A 21,809-nucleotide genomic window follows, 5' to 3' on the forward strand; every position below is an offset into this window, starting at 1 on the left:
GCGCTCTGTCCACAGGATAATTCACGCGTGTCACGACACACGCGTGAGCACCCAGCACTTGTGTATATAATTGTAATTGTAGGTGTGAGGCCCGATGCGTGATGCGAGAGCGATAGCTCTGTCGTCGAAACGAGATATGCTTACGCACTGGACTGCGTCCTGCGAACGCGATATCGCGTACCTAATAACTCGAATCGCGATAACGGCGCGCATTAACGTTCCGCTTTTATTGCACATCAAGGCTGAACAGATTTAGAAGATAAAAGATAATAAGCGCAGATTTTCGAGAGGAATATGATAGAACTGCATACCAAAGGAGATTGCAGTCACAGTTAACAGTAAAGCTGTAGCCTTTTTCTAGAATATCTCTTTCTATTTTTATTATATACTAAGTTGAAAAATTTATGTTAAATTTAACACATTTCACGTGTCACAAACGGTCCACTCAAATTTTTCTGTTAATTCTACATAGGATTTTACATAAGAATATGTTAGAAAGTAACACAAATGTTATGCAAAAGAAACAATGTAACATTGATACAGTTTGTAAGTAAACTGTGGAAACATATTTTCTCAGTAAAACTAACATTTTTAACGTGTTATTAAATCAATACGTATTTTAAAAAACAATAAGAAGATGTAAAAGGCACATAAGAGTCAAAGACAAAATTAAGCGTATATAAAAGAACTATAATACGCTATATTAATTGTATAAAACACGTATGTTATTTATTTATTTTAGATTTATTTACGTTTTAAAATATATTTATTTATATGTTATTTGTTCAATTACTCATAAATCTTGTTATTTTCATACTAAAAAATGTTGAATATTAATGTAAACAAAATATTTAAATAACGTAATCACATTATTATGTTAAATTAACAACCGAATGTGTTAACAATTCAACACAAAATTTTAACAAAAATTTGAGTATTATTTCTAACACAAATACGAAATGTTCTTTTACTATGCATTTTTGATAAAAGATAAAGTTTCGATATAAGTTATTTTTTATAAGAATATCATATATGATTAAATTATATTATAGATAATGTAAGAAACTTATTCGCAGTTTTCATATATTATTATGTATTTCCTTTATTATTTCCTACAAAAGTAAAAATTTTAAGACGCAAAAGATAAAAAATTTACGATAGAGAATGTAAACGCGAAAGAACGTCTTTTCTCCGTTTTAACAACAAATTTTTCTTTTAATTTGAGAGGATCGAATCAAGTTATACATTGTTCAAGCAACATATTAAAAAAAAAACGAATATTATTTACGGATGAAAACTCGATGGAAGCGAAGTAGTAGAACCATAATCGGTAATAGGTAGGACGTCCTAAAAATATCGGCCCATCGACGAACGAAATTCCAATAGCGTCATTCAAGAGAAGTGCACGAAAATATTCGCGGAGGCAGCCACCGCCACGACATGCATGCGCCGACGCAATAAATTCGTTTTATACGGCGCTTCGACAGGCAAAAAACGAACATGGGCATAAGTTATGAACACTTCAAAATCGCACACGAGAAGGAAGAGCATAGTTCGCTTGGCTCACCAAATTTTTTCGTCAACCTCTTTCGGTTCCACCTAAAGCATTCAAAATTGAATTCTTTAGGTCGCAGAGCAAACATTCAATGAAATAAACTGTAGAAAGTTTTATAGAGAAGTATAAAAAATAAACAGAATAATATTTATCAACATTAGATGCATATATTATGTAGAAGAGGGAATATTATTTGTCTAGTATACTAAAAATTGGAGAAGTTTCATATAAATGAAGAACATTTTCGTTACAGGATTAACGCATAAAATTGAATTTCCTCTCCTGGTTGATTATTTTTTGAACATTTGGAATGCTTTCTTACCATTTTTAAATAGCTTTCTAAACATATTTATATTTACGAATGCGTGGAAAAATTGAAACGGCCAACTTTTACGTTACGATCGCGATAAAGTCTCGGGAAAGCGACTCACTTCCCAAATGGCATCTGAATTTAGAAAGTTTATAACCACATCTAGCATCCTTGAAATGCACTTCGATCGTGACGTCATCGGAGATGCATATTTACGAGATACACTTCCGCCGTAAACTGCGCGTGCAGCCATTACGATTTGAAGAAGCCGTCACGATAAAGTTCCATCGGGCTGCTGCATCTTCTTGACTCTTTTACATTGTGCACGCCCCTTTCCATCGCCGTGCACTTGTTTCTGTCTCGAGAAAGTGCCAGCTGCATAATTTTGTAACACCGGTGCAACGCGATAGACGTATAAGAGCCGACAGATGTCCCATCTCGTGCTCGGTCACGTCATCCGGTTGTCATTCGTTTGCAAAATGGCTTGCCGTTTTTTTCATTTTCTGTTCCGTCGATGTTCCTTAATTCTGACAAACAAAAATATTTTACATTCCGTTTAACTGCAAGTTCTCTCATCTATTTTATACCAACAATTCCGATGTATTTTATCGAGGGTTTATCATAGTTTACTACGATATTATCAACTTTCTGTTTCAGAATATTTCATAAGATAAAAATATTTAATTTTTAGAAACATGGCCACAAAATTTACGAATGATTGTGATTCTCGGTATATGACAATACAACGTAAATATTAAATATGCACATTCTCGTGCGAGGACAAAAACATCTAACATTCCCTAATATTCCCTAAGCTATTACACGATACGATAATACCTATAATCGTTGTTTAACATTTGACCTTTATGGGCACACAGTAAAGTACGTGTAGGCACGAAGGGTGAAAATAAAAGAAATAGGAAATAATGTTGAAAAAGCACGTAAATATCTGTAATAATATCTCATAATGGTAAATAATCTTTTCTAACCTTTCGAAATTTTTTTTCACAATTGGGATAATACAAAGTAATAATTATTTCGCAAACGGCTCTTTAAATAATACACATAAATATTATGACGCATAATGTCTCATGTACACATCTCGTGAATCATTGTGCATTTGTGTAATGACGCCAGGGTGAAGCGCATTTAATTCGACGATTTACATATGATGATTAGATGATTAATAGCTCGTGAAAATGGTAATTACGCTCATGAATCAACAATCTAATGCAAATTAATAGTACGATATAAAACGAGAATGACAGACATTATATATGTATTAATATTACACAACACATTATAATCAAGTTTACTGCAATCCAGTTAATTTCATGATTGGTAATATTACCAAACATATGAGATATTTTGACAACATCCGAACTATATTTCATCATATTTCTTATTAATCAGTTTAGCTTTTCATATACATATAACAAAAATATTAACGGCATATAATATGAATAATAAATATGAATTTTAATTTGATTATTGTTTTAACTGTTATGTATCTAATGGTTATCAAGTTAGTATTATCAAATTGTTGCAAAAATAAACATCTTCAAATATTATTCCACCTTTAAATATTATTTCTTGTGAACACATAGATAGATAGTTAACTATCAAGGGTGCAAGATCTTGATACTACCCTGCTGTGAAAACCGGTAGCAACATAACGCGCAGCTGAAATAGGTCCCTGGTTGCCATAAAATGAGAAAGAATCGACCCCCGGACACGGAGAGTTTTTCACCCAGGGTGCAGTAAGCTATCCGTTGGTAAGGAGGTAAGGGCGCACCTTAGGGACTACTTTCGAAGTATCTGTTTCTGGAAGAAGGGACCGGTAGAGCAGATCTAACGAATAGAAGCAAGGGTTGCCAGTGAAAACCCAAGAAACGCTTTTACGTCTCGGTAATTGAACTCCGCTATATGTGTGCCGAAAGCAAGTTGGGTTGGTTATACGGCAGCGATTCAAGCGAGGCGAATAGTGTTTTCCAAAAATTGTGAAGCCATAGAAGCGTCATTTGAAAGTAGTAATTGCGTGTTGAGAACAGCTGAGTCGAAATAGGAAATAACGTCTAAATCGATATACGAACAGGGTGAAAATAGGTCAGCTGTTTATCCTGCGAATATATATAGCGGTACTGAGCCCGTAAGGACATCCCAAAGGACCACGTTAGGGCATCTTGACATAGAGTCCCGCGCGGCAAGCACGTCGACGGTAGTGTAGTAGTAAAGGTCAGCGCATGGGTGCACCGAAAAGTGGTAGAAGGTGGCTAAAGGCATGGAACGTATGTTCAACCACAAGACGTGCGCGGAATGCATTGTCTACCGCAAAACATTCTGTCGCGCGATTGTGTTGTGAACTCATTGCCACATGATGAAAACGTCCATTCATATGTTTATATAGATTTAACTATTAACATATATATGTTATGTATGCCTACTTTAAGAAAAAGCATGTTTATATATGTGTACACATGTATTAAGAATTGTATATTTTTTCTAACTAAAGACTTCAATAAATTTGAACTAGTTTTGTAACGAAAAATTGACTAGATTGCCATTATGGTAACGTTTCAATTTTTATCATTAAACATCTCATTCATTAAACTTTTAATTAAGATTCTGTTTAAGTACACCCGATTTATAATCACTTCTTGTTATCTATTTACACTTCGGCTATTCAATTCTCAATGCCCAATGACTCGGTAATTAACAGTGCCGTGAGATCCGCGCCGAAGGGACATTGCCTTCGAACCGTCTAGAAGAATTTATAGATAATTATAGGAGAGAAAACGCACATCTTCCGAAACACTCTGTATAATATATACCATCTAACCTAGCATATACGTGTATATGTGTGCACACTTCACGTACCTATATATAAGCGTACCTGGCTATCTACTCACCATGGGCAACGCCACTTCGCGTGATCCCGTGGGACCATGCCACTCGCCCGCACGCCCCGCACCCTCTGTACACCGTATACCACCCTACACACCGCCGTCGGATAAACCGCTTATTTTATTCATAAACCCACAACGTGGAATCAATATTGCACCATCGCCCCAGCACGCTCGAGGAGAGAGAGACGTCGTCAACGACGGCAACACGTTCGCTGCCTCGACGGAGATCAGGGAATGCGGACGGCGGACGTTTAACTCAACCCTCTCTCACCCTCCGTTTACTGCCTGCGCCCGTCGCGAACCCTTCGTCCCTTCTCGATTTGCCCATCCGTGTTGGCTTCTCTGTCTGCGTATCTCTCTCTCTCTCTTTCTCTGCCTTCCTCTCCGTACGGCCTCTGTCGGACCTAATGTGGTGGAATGTAGAGTGAAATTAGTCCTTAGCCCCCGTCTGATACCATGGAACGCAATGTCCATTCTGTGACATATCCAAGTCTAGGGAAGGAGAGGAGAGCTGCATTTCGCGCAGCTGAAACACAGACATTGTCCAGACGATATAAATGTCATCGGCTACTGCCAGACAATCGCGACGTTCCAATCGGAACATAAAGTAACGCGTCTGCGATGCTTTTTTCCGACCTGCCAGATTATCTGATTATTCTGATCGATACACGTGAGGACGTTGTACGTGGAATTGCAAAGGATGTCATAAATTCATTAATATAACGAAATTTACGACGGCAATTTGGTCATTCCAAGATAACTTATCAATAACGCGTAGACTTTTTTCCTTTTACGTATGCATAAGATACCACGCTGAAGTTACAGCTCGAAAATGTATGGTATATTAAAAATTCTTATCTCGCAAACTGTTGGTACATGTAAAAGTCCGCTGTTTTGCATCCACTCGTACATCGGCATCGTCCGATATAATGGTACAAAAAGCGCGGTAGAACGGGAAATGGCGCACGTGCTCAAATATCCGACTGTCTGAAGTTAATGTAACGCCATTGCGGAAAGAGAGCTAATGAGACTCACGTCGAGCGGTCTGGTAAAGCTCAAACGCCGTGCCGGACCGAAAACTGAAATTGTCCTATACTTGAACTGACGCTTTCTGTGCTTTCAGGTAATACAGGGTAACACGAACACGTATTTGGAGTCCAAGCACGAGCTGGAGCCGCCTCTGTGGGCGAGCAAGATCCGTTTTCTACCCTACAGCTATCACAGGCGGACGGTTTGCATGCGGGTCGAGCTCTACGGGTGTTACTGGAGCGGTAAGCTGTTTGCACTCGCCAATTTTCGTGAAACTTGCTGCGGACCGGTACACCCACGGACTGTCCATTAACCCTGATATCGGCGTGCCCAGAGCAAATTTGCTTTTCAAAATCTTGCTTGTATAATTCCGTTTTCGCCTGGGAATCGAATTAGTTACGGGCTTCGAATGGGTGCTTTCAATGCCGGAAATACAGTGAATCATTAGTACGCGTGTTAAACTATAAGATCATTCTCTATAACGCTCAAATGCGCTTGTACGAATAGTTTGTTCCATAAGTAGCTTAAATGATCAAAGTGAGTTTAAAATATGAAAGTGTCTAAATGAAATTATATAAATGGAAAAGTATTAATCTTTGATTTTTTATATATACTCTCAGTACTTAATACAATACGCAGAAATATATCATATATAATTTATTTAGATTAACATTAAATTATGATTTTGAACATTATTGGTACATTTAATAAATAGTTAATTTTATAGGCAAACTCGTTACACTTTGTACAAAATTCACGTTTTTTTTTAAATTTAATAAGTTTAGTTTATATTTTATGTTGCTAGACGTTACTATTATAAAATTTACATTTATTTATGTTAATATATGCTAATAATTATTAATATATTATACATGTATTATATAATAATTAATTGTATATCTGTCATAAAAAAATAGAAAGTCGTATGATTTGCTTTCGAACAAATTGAAGACAGTATCGTCGATAGCAGGGTCAACAATCGTATCTTGACTTTTCGTCCCACAGACGGTGTGGTGTCCTACTCGATGCCCCAAGGCGATAAAAGAAGCAATGGATGGGAATTCTTCGACGCGACCTACGACGGGCACTGGGACGGCGAGTTGCGCCGTGGCCTGGGTCAACTGACGGATGGCAGAACGGGGCCTGATAATTTCAAAATGTACTACGATAACGATCGCGCCCAGGGCTGGGTGGGCTGGAGAAATGATAGTCGCGGCCAACCGGTCGAGATCAAGTTCGAGTTCGACAAAGTCAGGGAATTCTCCGCCGTCCATATTTATTGCAATAACGAATTCACTCGAGGCGTCCAGGTTCGTAATTCTACATAAGCGGTATATTTATATATTTTTTTAAACCAAAAAGTTTATATAAAACGAAAAAATTAATATCTTCCAAAATGATTCAAAGGATATAATTGAATAATAATTATAAAAATTAATTCTCTAAAACTTTTGGAATGAATTTCACTCTAAACAGTGAAATCTTATTCTTAAAGATTAAAAATTGAGTCATTCTTTTTCAAGATTGGCTCAATTTTCACTTTTTAAAATAAGATTTCATTCCAAAGAATTTATAGAGGATATAAAACTGCAGAATATCACGTAAGTTTTGAAATCATAAGAGCAATCTCAAAGCAGTTACGCAACTTGTTACATTTGTATCGATACTTTAATGTAGAGCAAGTGTATAATCGCTTAACAATAACACACTGTTACCGTTACATAATAGTAGAAGATATATATATAACATAAATCCTCTCTACTGAGAGATTGACGCGTGGTAGGCCCGTATTAAGAGCTAAAGTACGTCGGGCAGAAAAGCGTCGAGAGAATTTCTCTCGTCCTTCCAAACGAAATACACTTTACTTTAAACATATGTTTAATCTCTCGGGCCATTCGATTCGTCGCAACTTCGCGCCGTATAATGTCCCGGAAAAAAATCTAAAGAATCCATGCGATCAGAACGGAGCACGCGCCGCTTGTATATCGAATTACTTTTCCAGCCAAAGATCCTCTTCGTGAACTCGTTGACGCCGAGGAATCGTTTACCTTCGCTTTAGCGACGTTATTCCTTAGTCCTCGCCAGGAATGCGCAAGCAGCGTCGATCAACACGCTCGCCATCCACGGTTCTTCGTGATCCTCTTCACCTTTTACCGTCACCGTCTACCTTAGTCGTCGCAGCATCTGGTCGGCAAGATGCACCCCCTTCCTCCAGCTGTCCCCGCTCACCCTCTCGCCACCAGGCTTGATTGAATATTCCACTCAACGCTTTATCAGGCAGACACCCGTTGAATATCAATACACCGTGGAGCAGCAATTCCGGCAGTTTGATATCTGCCACGGTCTCGACGCGATGATCGCACTGAGTCGGCTATTAGCCGCGTTATTTCACGAGGAATCTTGCGAATCTCAATGGGGAATTCATGCACACGTTGCAGCGACATACGTTGCTTTAGTTGGAATTCAAACATCGAAAATGTTGATATTCACGGAATGGTTTTGTGTTTAATATGATAAATTTAATGTAATAAATCGCATTGTATTGAACACGCGAGATTGTAATAAGTTATTCGCTGATTGCGAATACCAACGTTACTGTCGTGATTCGCGATAGATGCGGAATTTCTCCTGTGAATCTTACACCCCTCATACCCGAGATGTAACCCCTGTTTCGTAATTTCAACTTTTACTCGCGGAACTTAAGGGAAAGACGGAAAATTCGAGCAGAGATACTTGATGGAAGAAAAACAATTCCCGGATGCTTCTTGAGAGGCAGGTAGGAAACTTTTCGCATCATTCGCCATATCCGTGATTCAGCGCGTTGTAGTCGCGGAAATGAGTTCGCGGAGGCGGCTTATAAAGAGGATTCCTCGTGCTTGCGCCAAGTTATATAATTCGATCCGCCGTGTAATTTTCATTTGTGTGTGCTCACAAATCGCGATCTCACCGCGTCGTCCTACGTAGATCTGACGATTCGATAGGATTATGACAGACGACCCGCGGCGATTTACATACAGGCACGCGTTTTATTATACCAAAGCACTGTAATGCACTTTTCTTATTGTGATTTGATACTTTGATTATATTAGGAGATAAAACATAACAATGCGAGATCCGAGAGGAGAAATAATACCCATTATTAGACGACGTAGTACAAGTCGAAGCGAGAGACAGAGAGAAAGACAGAAATTGGCAATATCTATAATGTATGAACGTTCATTATCGATAATCACATAGCATAATAATCATCCAATAACGGCATACCGAAAATATGAAAACTCGAGATCTCCGACGACACAGTCCATACCGCACATATTGTATGTTTCATCGTACCCGAGACAAATCCGCTTTAAACACGCACGCGTATTCTGTCATATGCTACAGTTCGTTTAGAGGCTCGACGGTGCGTGCGGTGAAATATGCATGGGAGATTATTGAACGTTGTCAGAAACGGAAGCACCGAATTTTGATCCGAGTAAAATTGCCCCGAATAATTCTTTCGCGTTGAAATCGCAGGGGAGAGAAGAGATTACGTTGTAATGCCGCGCGTTATGCAAAAAAATTCGGTTATTAATTTATACAACAGAGAAATATTTAATATTACCACATTTTATCAAAAGTATTATTATTACTTTTGATAAATTATAAATTTGTTATTTTTCTCGAAAGAGTAAGACCAGCTTTTGGTATTTCCACACTGAGAGAAATGATGTGGTTATAGAAACAAAAGGGAAAACAAATGTGATATTTGTTTTAAACAACGATCGATTTGTAACGAATGCAAATTAATTCGTCAATGTAACGAATAATCAATAGTATTGCTAACAATAATAAGAGGCTTTTATATATATATATATAAGTCGTAAACGATTGCAGGGTCTCAAATCGTAAGAAATTAACCAATTCTACAGAAGACTATAGTCAAGTATTCTCCGTATATTTGACTATGCTTGGTCAGTTTCCTACGACTTAAGACTCCACGATCATCTACGATTTCTATGTAAACGAGCCTAAAGTAAAAGATAGGTTAGATTTTATATAGTTTGCTTCTGTTATTAATAATTAGGGTTGGTACAGCAGCAATCATAACAAACAAAATTTGTTGTCACATATTTACTTGTTAAAGGTACTGATGGCTTGTTAAATTAACACAATCCTTTCTACTCTCAGTGCACTTTGACAGAATTTCGATTAACTGTGAGGATATCCGAGGGGGTAACCACTTAATGTAATCGTGGGACAGAATCCTCGAAATCATTATAAAATTTATATAAAATCTCTATGTATAATCCGATAATTACATATGCAACCACGAGAAATCATTGTATAACATTAAATAAAATCATATATTTTACCAATTTACTTCATAGTAGTGAAAAAAATTATTTCTAATCAGATGAAATCATGTAATCTGTGGGACAATATTTTAGCTAGTGGTTACTCCCTCGAGGATATCGCTATATCACTTATGCGGACAAACATATTTTCCAAACGCTATATTAAAAATTGGACACAAAAATAAGACAGACAGAATATTACATAGCGGATAAAACCGTGAACACAAGTGAATATTACGTACAACAGAGAATGTAACGTCGCTTCTATGTATAGAAAATTGTAAATAAAAGCTCTTTGATCCAGCAATCTAAACGATAACGAACTTCGATCTGCAGTATTTCGAGTATGTCGTTAAGCGTAGATCCTTCAAATAGGGACATCCTCGCGTTAGTTTTGCGCTACTGACACCGCTCGGTATTTTTTTTTTTTTTCCAGAAGGGTCGTATACATCCGGCTGTAACGGCAATGTTGACGAAACAATTGCCACGAAAAACAGAAAAAAAATTTTTGGCGCCTGTCAAAAATCTGTGGGGATGCGTAGCCATGCATGCGCACGCATTCGCAAACGGTGAATATCTTGCACAAAGCGCAAATACAGCCGCGCGGCGAGCAATCCGGTATAAACGCCCCAGTATAGCTCTTTGATGCTGGGTTCAGTGATCACCCTTCCAAATACGCCCCCATAGCATTCGTATTACGATTCAACTTCATCCCAGATTCCTACCGAATGTATATAAACTTTAATAGCCTGTTAAACGTAAATTAGAATGTAGCCGCGCGTTGAAATTCGCTGCGAATACCGCGAGCGGTATTCCTTACGCGCAGCGCGCACGGTGGATAACATATAAAAATGTGTGCATACGCGAGATGGACCACACATAAATGGATTACATACTTTATAATCCGAACTACGTGGCAAACTATATATAATATTATAACGGCGAACCGGAATCAGCGCGTTTACGTACCGCGAAAAATCATATAAATTCACACGGCGTACGTGTAAAGCTCAATGAGTATTCGCGTAATGTGTAGTGATATGAATAAAAGTAGAAGAATATAAAAATATATACATTACACTGGAATATTAAAAAAGGATGGAATACCAACAGATTTCTTGCATGTGGAGAGACGCAAGGAATAAGATGATGCGCGTTTGCGAATCGGTATTTTATTCAGTAGAGCTCGAGCTCGTTTGTGAGAATACTAAAAGCTCGCGCATTGATACATCGAAGAATTATTACTGAATTTATGAGCGGTGCATTTGGATCCTCTTGGTAGGAAAAAAAAGGAGTGATAAAAACGGCCGCCTCATCGCGAGCGTACTAATGGGTTTTCGATAACCAATTCGGATAATCGGGGCGCGCTGAAAAATCGACGGAACCTTCGATTAAACTCAATAATTACAAAGTCCCTTATACACACATTACGCTCACCATCACGCGGGCACGCAAACTACGATGTGGCGGCGCGCCATAAATGCGCCCGGTCTTTGATGCAGCGGTCAGCGGTCCTCTAAAACGGCCACGTTGCAACCCCTTCGTGGTCGGGGTCTCGACGTAGCAGCACCTAACACCCGATCATCGTTCTCGGAATTCCCTTACACGTTGGCTGGTTTTATGTACCGACGACGACGCCGCGCTACACTTATAAACCTGAGCGCTTCACAATGCAGGTCATTCTCGAGTTCTCTACTCTCGCTTACCATCTCTCTACTGGCGCAACTTTGATACCCAAATAACATTTTCCCCTTCGGCGCAGCAATCCGATGAAACATGTTCGCCAGGAGCGATAATGAACCGCGATACAGGTTAGCCATCAAAACAGGCTTCGCCGCTGGAACTGGAAATCTACTGCGAAATAGCACGCGCGGATCATTTTGGAGTACGTCAGGTAATTTTCTGGAGTGCGCCCTGCGCGTCGTAATGCAATAAGCGTAAAGGGGAGACGAATCTGCTTATTTGCGAAAAATGAATTTACCCGCGTTACTCGTTCCGTCAGAGAGAATAAGAGAAACGGGACGCTCATCACAGAGATTCTCTCGTTGTCTGATATTCCGATTCGCAGTAGAGAAATCTCTCTCTCTCTCTCTCTCTCATTCATTTGCGTGAGAGAGTGCCGCCTCGTCAAAGTGCATAAATTCGCGTGATTGCGCGTAAAGGTCGATGTAACGGTCTTCTGCGCGTTCGGCGTGCCGATTTTATTTAGGAATGCTCTTTCCTCTTTCAAATCCGTTTCAATTTTGCTGACGGACGTTTCCTCCGGTACGTATTTGGCCGAACGAAAGCGCGTTATCTATTCAACGTAATGCATAAAACTCCATGGTCGGCTAATGGAACGAAATGGAATACGCGCTGTCATAATTATTCTAGGAATCTTTTTAATACATAGTTCGGTACACTACGTTTTTCGAGCTACATCTATAATCCGATATATAACGCTCTACGATAAATTATATTTATTCGCTTCCTGACCATAATATCGATGTGTGTGTGTGTGTGTGTGTATGTGTAAGCGCTTTAAGTTCTTACTTTAATTACATACGAAGTCAAAATTATCACAAATTCCTAATCCTAAAATTCTATAATTTTGTCCTGATTTCCATACAAAATTTCATGACTTTTTCTAAAACTCTTAATAATATTTTATAATTTTTTTGTATTTTTGTCTTGATTTAGAAACTGTGAAATATTTTGTTGAAAGAGCAATTTAATTAACATGGCAATGTAAATTACTATTAATATTGCTAAGTGCTAACACACTGCTTGCGTTTAATTGTTACGTTGGTAGTATTCCAAAACTGTGTAGATGTGATATATGATATTAAACTTCTTTAAAGCAAGAATTTTAATTTTCTAAAAAATTTTAAAAATTCTCTAATTTTTCCCTGATTTCCTTGAATATTTTCAATATTTTCCTTGACATTTCCTTGATTTCTCCACAGAAAAAAATGAATTCCTGATTCACACGTATATTTTTATTCTTGAATGCTATTTACTTTCATTTAAATATAAAATGTTCTCTTCAATTAGGATAATTATAAAATATAAATGTTTACGGCATCGATAATAAATAGATTTATGCAAAATATATTTTATTCTTGTTTCTAAAATCATTATATGATTCTAATAAACTTATATAAATAATCGCATTATTTACAAACTATTTATTCTTGAATTAAGAATTACAAATTTGAAAATTAGCTGACAGGCGGTAACAGTATGTATAAGGACCCCTCAGTAATATCAAGATGTCGGAAGCGCATGTGAAATATTTCAATAAAATTTCAGATAGTTTTAGAAGCATTACAAAAAAATATGATTTAAATAAAGCATTTAACCGATTAACTCACTCGGAAAAATTATTAAGACGAGTAAAGATGTTTTAGATTCCCATTCTCGATGTGATGTATATAAAATCAACTGCAACAATTGTAAGGCATCATATGTGGGTTAAACAAAGAGAAAATTGGAAACTAGAACTAAAGACATTCGTGCAGACATTAAGAAAAAGAATGGGAATCTATTGGTCATTTCGGAATATAGATTAAAGAATAATCATGATTTTAAATGGAATGAAATTGAAATTTTAGACATAGAGCCATCATATTACAAAAAATTGTTATCAGAAATGATCTACATTGGACAACAGGTTTATGGAATAAATAAACAAAGTGATATCGACAAATACCAGCTATTTACTCTTGTATCCTTGACATTATATCCTCTTCCAAAAATTCAGTCGTGAGAGAGTCACACTCATATAATGAAGCCAGGGTCCAACCAACCAACATCTATCGATACTGGTTGTTGAAAAATATCGTCATCGTTCATCTATCAATTGCCATATTATCAATAGGATGAAAATGGTCATAAACATAAGTAATTAATTTTTTATTTACATAATAACAAGTATTAGAGATTTACTGACAGTGTAATTAATTTAGTTTACTTTGCCTGAATTAATAATTTTATAATTTGATTTTTGACATGAATTGAAATTAAATGACTAGAAGTTAGACAAAGGTTCATAGTAACTTAATATAATTATAATTAATTATAGAAATTGCAAGTCTTATACGGGATGTTCATGATAATCTTACACGTTCATATCAACTATATTAACAACTATAGATGTATCCAGCAGCGAATTCACAAGTAATTAACGAAAGTAAAATGATATAAGTTTGAAATTTCACATTAAAACAATGCGATCAAGCAGCGATAGATTAAATCGGATTAATTTAGAAGATAATGTATCCAGCAGCAAGTTCACAAGTAATTAACGAATTAGGATGATATAAGTTTAAAATTTTACGTTAAAACAATGCGATCAAGCAGCGATAGATTAAATCGGACTAATTTAGACGAAATGTAGAATGTTTAAAAATGCTAAGCCATATTCAGCTAATCTTTTCTTTTAGTATGGTATGTGTATATCACATTACGTGTGACAATCCACATGCGCATCCACGTTTATATAGGATAACTCCGGCAAATACGCCGCGCTGAGATTTACGCCGCAGAAGTCAGAAAAAATAGAAGGGGTGGGGATAATTTTCCCGCAACTACTCTGTTACATGCCTTTATGTTATATTACACTGAAAGAAAAGATTGGCTGCTGCAGCAAATTAGATGGTAAAATATGGCATAGCATTTTTAATTGGTTGCAACAGCCAATTTTTTATTGCTGCAGCCAATTGTTGGTTGTGTTAGCCTATCCGCAATGTCAGTATAGGATTTCGATTGGCTAACGCAACCAAAAATTGGTTGCTACAGCCAATTAAAAATGCTATGCCATATTTAACCATCTAATTTGCTGCAACAACCAATCTTTTTTTTCAGTGTAGTATCGTGTTATGATTTCAGTTTCTTACTGTTAATATTAATGAATTTATTGGTGAAGAATAATACCTATATGAGCCAACACAGGATTCATGTGTGAAAAATTTTTAACTTTATTATAAGAATTTAAAATAATCTGTAAACATTTATATGTCCAAACCAACGTTACATGTAAGTGACATAAATCTTCTCTTATAAGTTTCCTAAGCAAATAAGAAAATAATACAATACGTACTCGTTTTATTTAATAAATCAAACAATTTGATATACAACAAACCTGAATATTGAACACCCCGTGTACAAAATCGTTAGGGCTTAAAAAAAGGCCTTATAAGTATACCCTAAAATTTATCGGGGCCTATTAGGGCAGATTACTTGGGCCCTACATGGCATGTAACAAATTGTTTACCAGGCCCCTATAAGGAAAAATTATCGCGGCCCTATAAAGAAAAATTATCAGAGCCCTATAAGGAAAAATTATCAGAGCCCTATAAGGAAAAATTATCAGGGCCTTGTAAGGAAAAATTATCAGGGCCTTATGAGGAAATATTACGGGAATTAATTTTATGTTAATTTGAAACGGTCACCCATCCGAATGCGAACCATCGTTCGCGTTGTTTGACCTCTGTAATCGTACGGAAACTGCTACTTCGATGATCCACAAACACTGAATGTTAATGAACGTATAGTTGTGATATATCTGTCAATATAATCCTGATAGAAATTTGTGCAATTTAACTGAACATCCAGTCAGTATTTTTTTGTACGTACCCATACGCACTTTTAGGGGGTGAAACACCCTTTAGAAAAAAATTTGGTTTTTCTCTTTTAGAAATTTTTTTTTATCTCTTACAGTTCCAACGATATTCGCTTCGAAAGAGAAAAATTAATTTCTTTCCAAGGCGTGTTTTATCCTTTAAAAGTACGTATAGGCACATATAAAAAAATACATGTCGCTTATTTTTGTCTGGAGAATAACATACTAATATGGCATTCCTAATAAATCCTTTCCAGGCCCCTATAAGTTAGCCCTAATAAATAAGTTCTTATAAAGTTGATACGTCCCTATCAAATCCCGATAAGGGCCTCATCAGATATAAATAAGGAAACCTTAAACCTTACTTATGGCATCTCTTAAAAATCCTTTCCAGGCCCTTATAAATTAGCCCTAATAAATAAGTATTTATAAAATTAATACATCCCTATCAAATCCCGATAAGGGCCTCATCAGGTATAAATAAGGAAACCTTATACTTATGACATCCCTAATAAATCCTTTCCAGGCCCTTATAAGTTAGCCCTAAAATAAATAAGTATTTATAAAATTAATACATCCCTATCAAATCCCGATAAGGGCCTCATCAGATATAAATAAGGAAACCTTACTTATGGCATCCCTAATAAATCCTTTCCAGATCCTTATAAGTCAGCCCTAATAAATAAGTATTTATAAAATTAATACATCCCTATCAAATCCCGATAAGGGCCTCATCAGATATAAATAAGGAAGCCTTACTTATGGCATTCCTATCAAATCCCGATAAGGGCCTCATCAGAAATATGTTACATAATACCATCCCTAACAAATTTCTACACGGGACATTCCTCAACGTGCGTTTTTCTCATTACATTTGCGTCATTTAAAACTTTGTACTAAAAAGGACCCGAAACGAGAGTCGAAACATTTACAGATTATTTTAAATTCTTATAATAAAGTTAAAAATGTTTCACACATGAACACTCTGTGTTGGCTCATATAGGCATTATTCTCACCAATTGATTGAATCTCCTTAGCCTAGTATCATCTCTTATTATATTAATTTATTGTGAGTTGAATCGATTTGTCACACTGTAATAAGTAACGCCATCATAAATTATAATCTACATAAAATGATTAATGTAGGGCATGTAAAAGACTTGGTGGTTATTTGGTGATACATACGTGTAGTGGAATAGTAAAGCATGTTGTGTAGCAAAATACAAGTGCTTTGTTTTCGTATTCTTTGTTTAGTCTGTTGTCTTGTATATCCCACCTGTTTGGGATATATGGCATTTTTAGCGAGATTTATGCCCAAAGCATACAACGTGCGCAGATTGAATTCAGTGTACTAAATGCAATAAACGCATTATATGAAATATGTACCTCATGTCATAACACTTGTAATATATGTAGGAAGATTATAATTATTATTTATTATTTTATATACATATTTACCATTCTTATTTCTTAATAAAACTTTATAAACATATTTTATAAGTTATTGTGTGATTATACGTCTTATTTATATGCATTATTTGTAAATTTTTTATGAGCCGTACACCCGCCTCCTCCTATGAATAGCCATATATCCCACCTCTATGGGATATACGGTAAAAATGCAAAGGTTTCAAAAAGTTTATTTTTTAATATAAAAAATAAATATTTCGGATTTCTAATATTTTGTTCATAGTAGTAGACAGTACAAAGCTTTTACTGATATAGTTCGTTTATTATAAACATAGTAAATAATACTTAATAAATTAAGTTTTTAATAGGTGCGGCGTATATACCGGAGTTATCCTATACATGCGTGTGCTAAAAATATGTATCTCTTCACCTTTCCAGAGACTTTCGACGATAACATAGCATGGAAAGCTCAAACGAGTTTTATAGAGACCTATCTTCATGCATCACCTACGCGCCCACCTCGCGCAAGGTGCATCGACATGTCGATACTACCTGCTGTTACCATCGAATCCCGCGTCTTCCCGCCGCACGGTATATCGCTCCCGGCTGCCATTGCCGCGAGATAAACCTCTGGAAATTGGATTTACATGACGCGGATTAGGATAACCGAATCTGATAGGCCGACTCCCCCTGTCTGCCGCATCATTGGAAATGTATTCCGGGTTCTCTATAGTACGGCTAGTAACTATCGAACGTGTAAAATGCGAGACGGGAAGATATAGACATCGCGGAGAAATTTGGCGACGCGTTATTATCTCACGTGTCTGCACGAGATTGTTGACTAAAAGCATTGTTGAGCTTTGCAACTCCTAGGTGTGACGAATCAAAAATCGCATCTCTTTGCTTTCCAATTAATAACCTTATTCTGTAACAATATTTAACGATGGTAACAATCGTTGAGGTCTTTAAGAGGATTATAAATTGATAAGATCATCTTAATTTTTGAAAGTTTTTATCCTTTTCTTTCTAACTTTATATTGCGTAAAATACATAAAAAATGCATTATGGCATTATCAAATAATAGACGTAAATTCTTTTTAAAAATATTAAATGTTTTGGGATAAAGATTTTTTACAGGAGAAACTATACTTTATTATTAGATACATTCACCTAAATCATGTGTAGAGGAAACTTGTTTTATCGCGCAACTCGGTAACTCGGTAACTTTTATAGGACCGACACTTACAAACTGTTACATGTGGCTCCGCCGTTATATTCCTTGACAATCAACTTTACGCGATATGATACATCCCCCGTTCCAATTCCAGCGGAATACGAGCGTACACGGAATTCCTCGACAGATTACTCCGGATTCGGTAAATCCGTAGTGGACTGCATAAGTCAAGATGGGGGAAAGGCATCCGCGAGCGTGCTTGCAACAGTAACGGAGTCTATCGTCCACTTAAGAACCTCCCCCGGGAATTATTCAACATTAATCGAAACTTACGGAATTCAAGATTATCCATCGCGTCATCGCCGTCGTGACCGTCGTCGTCGTTGCCGGATATTCGGAATTTCAAATGGACCGTGACTTGCGAATATTCAACAGGCACTTCGCACACTCGACACGAAGCACACTTCGCACACGATACCGTTTAGACAATCGCGCTGCGCTTTCCCGACACCGGCATTTACGCTATGGAATCCGATTTCGTACGTGTTGGATAACTTCACGAATCGCTATTCTTCGCAAAGAGAAACGGATCGGCGCGCGACTTCATTTCTTCTTTCTCCATCTACCAACGGATTGCGACTTGCGCGTTGACGCGAAAAATGATATTTTTACGTGGACTTTTGTAAAAAAAAAAAATATTAAAGAAAGAAAAAAATAGCACGAACGGAAGAAAGAACGGATTGTGAAGTCAAGCCCGGCGAACGAATAAAAGTATATTGTATGGATGCAATCTCGATACACTTCCACTAACAAAAAAAGCTAGCGCGACCTGCACGGATAATACCTCGGATAATAGTTGATTTATGATCAGATCATATACTCCATCGAACTTTAGGGACACATTAAACTTTTATAACGTTCTCAAAAGTATAACGGCTTTTCGTGATACTTCCGACCACACGAGAACGATCCGCACTCTACTTTGTCGGTAAATCTTCTTCGAACGGTGAGGTTTTCGAGTCGACTCTATCCATCAACGTCGCGCGGTGCACACGGCATCCATTTTACCTAATATCCACTAGCGTAATCCGTTTTATTTCATATCAGCCCGGGCTACCCGCTTAACCGTAGCAGAAATCATTTTTTCCTCGGTGCGACGGGACCAGCCGCAGTTAATCACACAAATTCGACGATCAATATTGGAATCGATTTCGGTAGCGCGATTTTGCAGCGCGATCTCCATCGACTCCAATTTCGCCAGGGAGCAGCAAGTAAGGGCCTGGCATTCCGTGACGACGAAATTCCTTTCCTGTCAGGTCGTCGTCCGTGAATTTACGACCACGAAAGTAGTCAGCCCTGAAAAATGCTATCCGCGGTCAAAAATTTACGGGCATGCGATGCGGTTGTTCAGGAGGTGAAAAAGTAGCTCGGAAGGCGGAATAGGAATTTTGCCGTTGCGAAATATGTACTGTGTTTCCTCTTTCATACCGACGAGACACTCATGCGCGTAATATGTACGATAAATTTTACTGAAGTGCTTATTCACTGTGCAATCCGTACCTGCGTTATCATTCTCTCGGCTTAAAATCATTTATTAATAAATAATTAAAAACCCTCGATTAACTACAATAAACCTACATTACTTTTACGCAGTTATTCATACACAGTAAAAAAGAAAATGTTAATTTTAACATTTTTTACATGTCCCAGGAGATCCACTCTAAATTTTAAGTTAAAGTAACTCATTCATCTTGTGTTATTTATTAACGAACTAATAATGTTAAATAATTGACACAATACTTTACATTTATATTTGTTATTTTGACTTTAAGAATGATTTACAACTAACATATGAAATAAGTAGAGTACATAGAAGAGTAATTGCAGTAACTCGTAAGAAAATGTTAATAAAACATTTTGTTCGTATAATGTGAATGAAAAAATTCTTAGATATTAAATTGACTTTGAGATATATAAATTAATTGAAACAATTGTGTTAAAAACACTCAAAATAATATTCCATTTTTAATTGACATACGCAATTGTTAAGTTAGAAAGGTGACATGAATCTAACACATCAAAATGTTACAAAAATAATAACATATTAGTTGTATGTTTATTTTACGTTGAAGTAATAATCAAAATGTGGTAACACAAGAAAAATTCTACATATGGACGCATGATTTTTTACTGTGTATAACCGACTAATTCACGCTCAGAACACTCCGTGTATTTTCATGTGTTTTCGGACTACAGGTGTTTTCGCAAATTGACATACTCTTCAGTATTGGCGGGAAATACTACACGGGGGAACCCATTACCTACACGTACATGGAGGACAAGATCTTTGAGACTTCTCGGAACGTCACAATCAAGCTTCATCACCGAGTTGGAAAATTCGTTAAGCTGAGACTCCATTTCTCGGATCGATGGATCATGGTCAGCGAAGTCACCTTCGATTCTGGTAAGACAAATATTTGTATCTCAAGATATTTTACTCTTTTATATTTTGTAAAAATATGAGCTCGTATATGTTACTTTTTTCGCCTTTTCAAACCTTTCATCAGTAAATATATTTGAAATAGTCATCATAATTATAAAATTATTTTAATTATAGAATTTACACTTTATAAACATTTAACTAATATTAGACAGAGAGAAAAACTAAACTTTTCCTTTCATTAAAAAAAAACAATTCTTTCTCCTTATAAATATAAGACGGAAAACCTTTCTAAATGAGCAATAATTTTTCTTCCCAGTGTTAAGGAAGAAATAATAACGTCTAATGAAATCGTCGAAACGTAAGGAGCGTACCAATTTAGAAAATTGTACATTATCTTTGAACGCAAAGTCAGCGGAAAAACACGTAGCGTTTTCTCTTGAGAAATTTATGAAACTTTATTCTACAGTTTACTCACGCGCGCGCATGTTTGATACAAACGTACAGTTTAAATTCAATGTTTCCAAATCTCCATAATCGTGATCGAGGCAACTAGGGCAATAGAAATTTATTCGTTTCATGAGGGTGGTAGGAAGAATGACGAAGTTAAAAAGAGATACCGCGATCCGTCATTTAATTTCACTGAATCCATCATCTCTCGTCCATCCGTCCCGTGACAGCTCCCAGCAGTACGTGCCGGTCGAAATTCCGGAATACATTAAAACCCTCGAACGAGGATATATTTCCACGCTGATCCGCGCGCCATAACGGACAAAAACAATGGCCGGGAGGAAAAAAAGAGCCATGGGACATCGCATCGCGGACGGAACTAGAGACGAAAATTTCTGTTCGTGACGCGAAATCGTTTCGTGATACAAACCTTCATCGTAGTTGGAGAGGTCGCGGGGAAGAGATGGCCGATGGAGAATGTATTTCTTTTTGCGATTCTGCCATTTCATTCCAATTTGGCACAACCATGGTAACCACCCTTCCGCACCGTTCCACTTCTCTCTCTCTCTCTCTCTCTCTCTCTCTCTCTCTCTCTC

The 21,809-nt window shown here is 36.9% G+C and overlaps 1 protein-coding gene across 2 annotated transcripts in view; it reads left to right on the forward strand.

Moving 5' to 3' along the window:
* LOC108769373 (epithelial discoidin domain-containing receptor 1) overlaps nucleotides 1-21,809 on the forward strand; it is a 169,334-nt gene that overhangs the window by 104,670 nt on the left and 42,855 nt on the right. For both annotated transcript variants that reach the window (XM_018520313.1, XM_018520314.1), the window contains exons 5-7: nucleotides 5,895-6,042; nucleotides 6,806-7,110; nucleotides 20,580-20,787. In XM_018520313.1, the coding sequence (XP_018375815.1) occupies nucleotides 5,895-6,042; nucleotides 6,806-7,110; nucleotides 20,580-20,787 (661 nt within the window). The remainder of the gene's footprint in view (nucleotides 1-5,894; nucleotides 6,043-6,805; nucleotides 7,111-20,579; nucleotides 20,788-21,809) is intronic.

This window comes from Trachymyrmex cornetzi, unplaced genomic scaffold (genome assembly GCF_001594075.2).
Source record: "Trachymyrmex cornetzi isolate Tcor2-1 unplaced genomic scaffold, Tcor1.1 scaffold9, whole genome shotgun sequence".
Classification (NCBI taxonomy): domain Eukaryota; kingdom Metazoa; phylum Arthropoda; class Insecta; order Hymenoptera; family Formicidae; genus Trachymyrmex; species Trachymyrmex cornetzi.